Source organism: Papaver somniferum, chromosome 3, assembly GCF_003573695.1.
Source record: "Papaver somniferum cultivar HN1 chromosome 3, ASM357369v1, whole genome shotgun sequence".
Classification (NCBI taxonomy): Eukaryota; Viridiplantae; Streptophyta; class Magnoliopsida; order Ranunculales; family Papaveraceae; genus Papaver; species Papaver somniferum.
This window is the reverse complement of record NC_039360.1, coordinates 138,726,544-138,733,256: the sequence shown is the minus strand read 5'-3', so window position 1 is coordinate 138,733,256 and position 6,713 is coordinate 138,726,544. Positions and strand designations below refer to the sequence as shown.

General features: G+C 36.3%; 2 protein-coding genes across 5 annotated transcripts; one reads left to right on the top strand and one right to left on the bottom strand.

The window, feature by feature from the left end:
- The first annotated feature begins 710 nt into the window (after window positions 1-710).
- LOC113357508 (cystinosin homolog) lies at window positions 711-3,780 on the top strand. Of its 4 annotated transcripts, XM_026600927.1 has the most exons (10): window positions 712-939; window positions 1,058-1,190; window positions 1,545-1,634; window positions 1,731-1,855; window positions 1,944-1,986; window positions 2,094-2,211; window positions 2,311-2,360; window positions 2,593-2,753; window positions 2,926-3,064; window positions 3,226-3,780. In XM_026600927.1, the coding sequence occupies exons 1-8, from the start codon at window positions 821-823 to the stop codon at window positions 2,746-2,748; spliced, it is 834 nt and encodes a 277-aa protein (XP_026456712.1). In that variant the 5' UTR covers window positions 712-820; the 3' UTR covers window positions 2,749-2,753; window positions 2,926-3,064; window positions 3,226-3,780. The 4 variants fall into 4 exon arrangements, with proteins under 4 accessions (XP_026456713.1, XP_026456712.1, XP_026456711.1 ...); XM_026600928.1 differs by lacking the exon at window positions 2,593-2,753 and having other exon boundaries at window positions 711-939; XM_026600926.1 differs by having other exon boundaries at window positions 2,593-3,064; window positions 3,299-3,665.
- A 1,282-nt stretch (window positions 3,781-5,062) lies between these two features.
- Window positions 5,063-6,262, bottom strand: LOC113360030 (F-box protein At5g49610-like). Its single transcript, XM_026603581.1, has one exon. The coding sequence runs from the start codon at window positions 6,260-6,262 to the stop codon at window positions 5,063-5,065; it is 1,200 nt and encodes a 399-aa protein (XP_026459366.1).
- Between the last annotated feature and the right edge of the window lie 451 nt (window positions 6,263-6,713).

The window sequence follows — 6,713 nt, the reverse complement described above, 5'->3', positions numbered from 1 at the left end:
TTGAGGTTCGGGTAGGAGAAAATAAGTAAAAAGTAGCCGAAGTTACATGAGCTGAAAAGTTTAGTTAGGGAAAAAAATGCGAGTTAACCGAACTCAACATAATGTGGGTTCACAAAGAAGAGTTCGGTTAAGATTTTTTTTTGTTTTTTTTTGTTGCGAACCAACTGAAGTCAACATATGGGTTTACAGAGAAGAGTTCGGCTAAGGAGAAATTTTTTACGAACTAACCGAACTCCACATTTGGTGTTCTATATAAAAGTTCGGTTACGCCTAGAAAATTTGATTTAGCCGAAGTGTTCTTTGTGTTCTTGATTTCAGAAAGTTCGGTTGCCAAATTAGGTTTTTTTAAACTTCTACTAACCGGACTTTCTACCGTAACTTCCATTTTCACCCTATTTTCATGATTACTACTCAATTTTTTCAATCAAAAACGAATTAAAAGTTATGAGTTTGCAGGAAAAATACGTGTGAATTTGCATATTGCTAGAGTTAAGGTCTTGATGAACCAAACCCGAAAACAATTAAAAAATACTTAAATTAAAATATTAAACTTAAAAAAGAAAAAGGATAACTTAAATAATATAATGGTATTTATGTTGTAGAATATGTGGATAATAGGTGGCTTCAATTTACTTCTAAATGTCCTATTAAAATTGGAATGATGGTCCCAAAAAAAATGGTTCAAATGAAAGCCAGATAGCAATTCAATCACTTCAGTTTATCATTACGTGTTGTTGTTTCCCTTGGTTGCTGGCGGAAGAGTTCTGTCAAGTACCGACTCTCTTAGAAGAACTAAAAGAAAACTTTAAACAGAGAGAGAATGGATGCATGGAACTCCACTCCATTAGAAATCGCATACATAGTTTTTGGTTGGATTTCTTTTGCTTCTTGGGGTTTTAGTTTCTATCCTCAGATTATTCTCAACTTCAGAACAAAAAGGTATCACTCCTTTTTCCTTTTTATTCTGAGGATTATAATTTTGTTTGATAGATTTAAAGTTTTGGGTTTTCATTACTCTGGGTATTGATTAGTTTTCGATTCTTTTGTTTAATCGAAGTGTTGTAGGACTGAATTTTGACTTCTTGGTTCTGAACTTGACAAAGCACTCATCATATCTTATCTACAACGCCACTCTCTACTTTAGTCCTGTTGTTCAGAGACAATATCATGAGAAATATGGATTTGACCAGGTTTTCTTTCTTATCTGTTAAACATCAAATTGCTCATTTTTGCTTAAATTAGTTAGTAATTTAGGAACTTTCAACTGAATCAGTTTAGAAGGTTATGCTGATCGGGTTATGTTTCACTTCACACCAGCTTAATATAGTATTGTTATGGAAGCTTATTTTGAGTTGGATTCATGGGACCACTTAAAGAGAAAAAAAGAAAGAAAATGTATAACCCATTAAGAAGTGAGGGTCCTCACTTCAGTTATGTCGATGGTGGGGTAATGAATAAGTAATATGTTTCAGGTTTTCTAGTAATCACTCATCTATTGGTAAAACAAATAAGGGGTTGTGATTGATTTGTTTGGGAATGTACAGATGATCCCCGTAGCTGCAAACGATGTAGCTTTCTCAACTCATTCTGTTATGCTGACAGCAGTTGCCTTTTACCAAGTTTTTATCTATGAAGTAAGTTGATTTAAGTCTTGTTAGGATGTGAGGATTGGTGATTTTTAGGCAAAAAGGCTTTATGGTGTAGTTGCTAATGTCATGTTTTGTGCACAGCGTGGAACTCAGAAGGTCGCCAGATCTTCTATTGCAATCACTGCAGCAGTTTGGGTGTCTGCTGCAGTTTGTTCATTTGTAGCATGGCCAAACCAATCTTGGCTATGGCTGATATCTGTCTTCAAGTTAGTTTTCTTGTTGCTTGAGAAGTCAATTTCAGTTGTCATTTGAACATTGTAATGAGATGGGCTACAACTTCCGTTCTTCTTTCAGCGCAATACAAGTCACCATGACAGTCATCAAGTACATTCCACAGGTAAGTTAACGTCGACCCCATTTGCTTTATACATTCCAAGTGGTATTCTCTGCTTCATTCTTTAATAATAGGCAACTGCTGAGCTTCTAAGAATTCTTAATTGTAAGGTCCTCTTGAACTGCAAGCGGAAGAGCACTGAAGGATGGAGCACTGGCTACGTATTCCTTGATTTACTTGGAGGTGTGACCAGCTATACACAAATGGTTATGCAATCTATAGATCAGGGTGTGTAACCTTTCATATCCCTAAAAGAGTTTATCTTTTTGAATTTATGCCAAGCTTTACACCTGATTTTATGTTTTATGCTACTTAATTATTACACAGGTTCTTTGGTGAACTTTTACGGGAATTTGGGAAAGTGTTTGCTCTCATTGGTACTGAACTTGCTTCATTATGACTTTTATGTTACATTCGCATGTGTTTAGGATGAATACTTTGATGTTGTTTGTGATTGATGGATAGCGGATAACCACTTTGAAACCAAATTCACAGTATATGCATCATTTTGGAACTAGTTATTTCATCACTCTTTTATGGTTGTGAGTGTGGAAAGCTGTACTCCCGTAAACGGTTTTGTCTTGCTTCCTAACTAATGTTGCGATGTAGGTATCCATCTTCTACGACCTTATCTTCTTGTTTCAACGTTATGTGTTGTACCATTACAAGAAGGACGAAATATCTTCCAACTCAGAGATGGTTCACGATGAGAGTGCAGCTCCACTGATAAAGTCCTCCTACCATTCCCAAGCAGAAAACGTTTAACTCCTGTATTTCTATATTTTTCGCCTGAAGTGTTCTTTTTTTTTTTTTTACTTCATGTAGTATAAGTGCTGCTTTTACAGAGCAAATAAATTCTTGAGCAAAATAAAACTTTCATGATCTTTATATCCTATCAAGTTGAGAAGATTTATTTGTACAATGATCTCTTTCTCTCATCAGATGCATGGATAAGACCCAAGGGTCTTCAACGACACTGCAGTCAAGAACCACTTGGAAAGATTTCAGACTGGCTACATCTTTGAGTGACCCACACACTCAAGCCCTTGCCTTTGCTTATGTTACTAATAGAGCAAATCAGGTAGCCTATACCCTCCTAGAGTTATTTTTGATGCTTTGAACTCTGATAGGATTGGTGCTGCCCGGCACCAACCAAACTCTGTAACAGAAAACTCTTGATCTTATATTAAAATTAGTTTCTTCAAAGTCATTGTGGCTGATTCTCTCATGGGATGTTAACAGTCATCGTACATGTCATCATCCTCTCCAAAAAAGTAGCTCACTGAAAAAGCTTTCACCTACCTGTTTTCATCAGCCAGCAGCCTTGGAAAGATTCATCAACCCTGGACCACAGTGAAGTTCACTCACTGCCTTTAGGAACTCCAAGTCTCCAACACTCAGTTTCACCTGCCATTAAGAAGAAAACCGACGGAGGAGTTTCTTGAAAACGCAAAACAAGTTCCAGGAAGAACTAATTCAGTTTCTCTGTACTAATAACTGGGGAATTGGATATTAAGGACTGCAAAACAGCAAGCAGAAAAGAGATAGTACACAAACGAACCAACAAATTGGATATCTAGTTTTACTCTGTCAACAAATAATTGTGTGCTAGAATGAATTTCACTGACTAACTAAATTTCTCTGTAATTCTCGTGCAATCTCATTTGATTCTGAACGATTTAGAGTTGAAGCATCAAAATTATCTGTACATAGAAATTTTTTAGTACACTGTCCAAGGAACCCAAGTGGTCACAAGTAAACAAGATCGGTTATAATTTCATCATAAAATCATGGAAACGTGCTATTTACTTGCTAGAAAGACCTATAAATGACCCTCTGGTAGCTTAAGATGGCCATTCTGTTTTCAAAATGGTCAATACAACCACAGTGAATTACACCTTAATTTGGTTGGCGATACAGAAGTATTCATTAGCCGTGGGATTTTGGAAGGTTGTGAGAACAAGTTTAACACCATCTTCAACTAACCGAGAGAAAATGTCTCTTTGCCGGATGCTTAGTACTCTAATTTGTTATCTCTAGCAATCAAACTACAATCTCAGACGACCCCTGTAGATGGGGATTTAACGATGTACCTTTTCTTTCTTAGACAACTTAAGAGTCTGTATCACTTGAAATTTTGTCAATCAGTATAACAGAAAAGTAAGCATATGATGCATAATATAGAACACAAAACAAGCCACATATAGACAGAAAGAGCATATATCTGAAACATCAAGTGGACTGCAGAAGCCAATATTCATGATACAAGAGGCGTAAGTACCTGTTTTTGATTAAGATCTTACGTTTCCACTTGCAAGTTGCCCATGTAGTCCAAAGCAGCCTTAGCTCCCTTCTTCTTCATCCTTCCTATTGTCCAAATCAGCCTAGCATCATATGTGTATGAGTATACATACTCCCGAGCAACATTTCTATCAACCTGCATTTTGACCAACTCAATGCTGTGCCTGATGGATCCTTTTTATATCCATGCCTTCTTTTAACTCATCAGGAAGACACATTCTCTAAAACATTTCTAAACCTACTATAAGTTCCACAACCTGACCAGTGACCAGTCTCTGAAGCAGTTGCAAACCTTCCAATCCTAGTTGGCGTGTGAGCCATAATCTATTCCAGTTCTGATCCCTGGAAATGAAGATTGGCTCGCACTTGTACAAGCACTACTTCAATGTACAAAAAGACAAATTTTATACTCCTTGCATATGCACCTACAGGAAGAGTTTATATAAACTACAAATTGCACATGTAATACAGGAAGTCATGGCATCATAGTTTACATTAACTGTAGCAACAAAACACTAATAGTTTCTTGAGATATTAATTAAAAAACAATTAAAGATCTTAACCAGGTTCGCCATTTTGATTTAGAGCTAGTGCAAACAAGATATACAATTCATAGTAACTTTCATGAAGAAAGATAACTCAGTCACCTAGTTGGCAAATGATGAACAACAGCCACACCAAGAGACAAATGACTTATGCAGTAAACCTCCCATATTTATATTTTTTCTACTTTTATTTAATAGTTGTAACGTAGAAAAGATCAATTTTAAATGTCTGTCTAAAAGGGAGGTGGAAGTAATGTTGGCATTGGTTTTAGCACAAATGGCAAGAGCATGATATCCCCACTATCTGAATGAGTATTAGCTGAGAATGACGGATAGGAGAGCTCTTCAGATCTTCTGGTTTGCATACTGAACCCCCAGACATAGTTCTTGCAACCGAGCAAAACAATGTCACGGTCTACTGGACTGAAACCTAAAACCTGAATTGCTCCTTCTACCATCCGAGATTCCTTTTTCGCTGAGATATCTTGCAATTCAATATCCTCGTGCACTGATTGCCAGTTGTCCTCTTCAAGGACCCATACACTCAAAGTTCTCTGATTTCTGCTAATTCTAGCATAACAAATCAAGCCTTCTGACTCCCCGAGAAATTGACTTCGAGAGGTATGAAATGGATTGGGAGCTCTAATGAAGCCATCAAACTCCTCTTCAGGCAAGTAGATCAAACTACATTGACCACCAACAGTTGTATTGTTGCTGAGATCGTACACTAGTATCCTATTTCTCCCTTCAATCCAATACACAACACCATTATGTGTAATAACGTTGTTAATAAGAGGAACATTCCATTCGATATATTGAGAGCACGAAACTTCACAAGATATCCATTCATCCAAATCAGAAGAAAATATATCAATGTTGAATTCCTTGGAAGGCATCTCAAAACTTGGAATATGTACAACCTTAAAATAACTTAGGGAACTGCAGGATGATGAGTTCTCACAAAAGAAACCAGTAACACCAAGTCCTTTGGACTGAGGGGGTGAAGGAATGGAAACCCATTTTGCAGTAAGTGGATTACAAACATAATAAGTACTCATCTCATCAACTGAACTTACTGATTTACAAAGTAATAGACCATTACTAGAACCTAAAAGGTGTAATTTTCCTCCAAAAGGGTTTGATTTTAGAAACCCAAGTTGAAAATTTAGATCAGAATATGCAATCCTATACATAAGTTTCAAAGGATCATTCTTTCTATGAGAAAAACTATTGTGAACTTGAATCCATGGGAGAGACTTATTTATGGTGTTAAAATGAAACCATTTGGTCATGAAATCAGGCTTTGTGAGAACAGAAAGCCATAGCTTACAGATACATTTAAACTTGAAAATTGAGTTTAGTGGAAGATAAGTAAAGATCATAATCAATATATCCTCTGTTAAAAGATCAGTTTGGGTTGAGATTTTTACCATCGTGGGTGAAGAACCATCGTCGCAATCTCTATGATTGAACTGAGAACAACTGGTTTTTCTTCTTCTTTATGTAATAGTTTATTAGCACTAATTAGTACATCCAGTAGTGGTAGTAGGTACTGTATACGCGTATCATTTTTTGATTTAATCTTTTGTGAAGCATGTAGTATATGATTTTTTAAAATTTGGCTTTTGAAGTTTATGTGGGGCGTAACTAATCAACCTTGGTACAGGGGGCATGATTTAGTAGAGGGGCGACACTGTGATAGTAATGTTCCTTTAGTTGGTTAGGAGATGTTCTAAAGGGGATGTAAATTGACTAGATTACCCTTTTCACCTTAAATCGACCAAAATCAAATCATTTTTTTTAAACTTAATGAATCAGAAAATCAGATCATTTTTTTTTCATCTTCTTCTTCTTCATCTTCTCTTCTCCATCAACTGTAACCTC

Coding starts and splice junctions, on each gene's coding strand:
- LOC113357508 (XM_026600927.1), top strand. CDS start 821: ATGGATGCATGGAACTCCACTCCATTAGAAATCGCATACATAGTTTTT. Junction 1,987..2,093: donor TCATCAAGTACATTCCACAG/GTAAGTTAACGT, acceptor CTTAATTGTAAG/GTCCTCTTGAACTGCAAGCG. Junction 2,361..2,592: donor GAAAGTGTTTGCTCTCATTG/GTACTGAACTTG, acceptor GTTGCGATGTAG/GTATCCATCTTCTACGACCT.
- LOC113360030 (XM_026603581.1), bottom strand. CDS start 6,262: ATGGTAAAAATCTCAACCCAAACTGATCTTTTAACAGAGGATATATTG.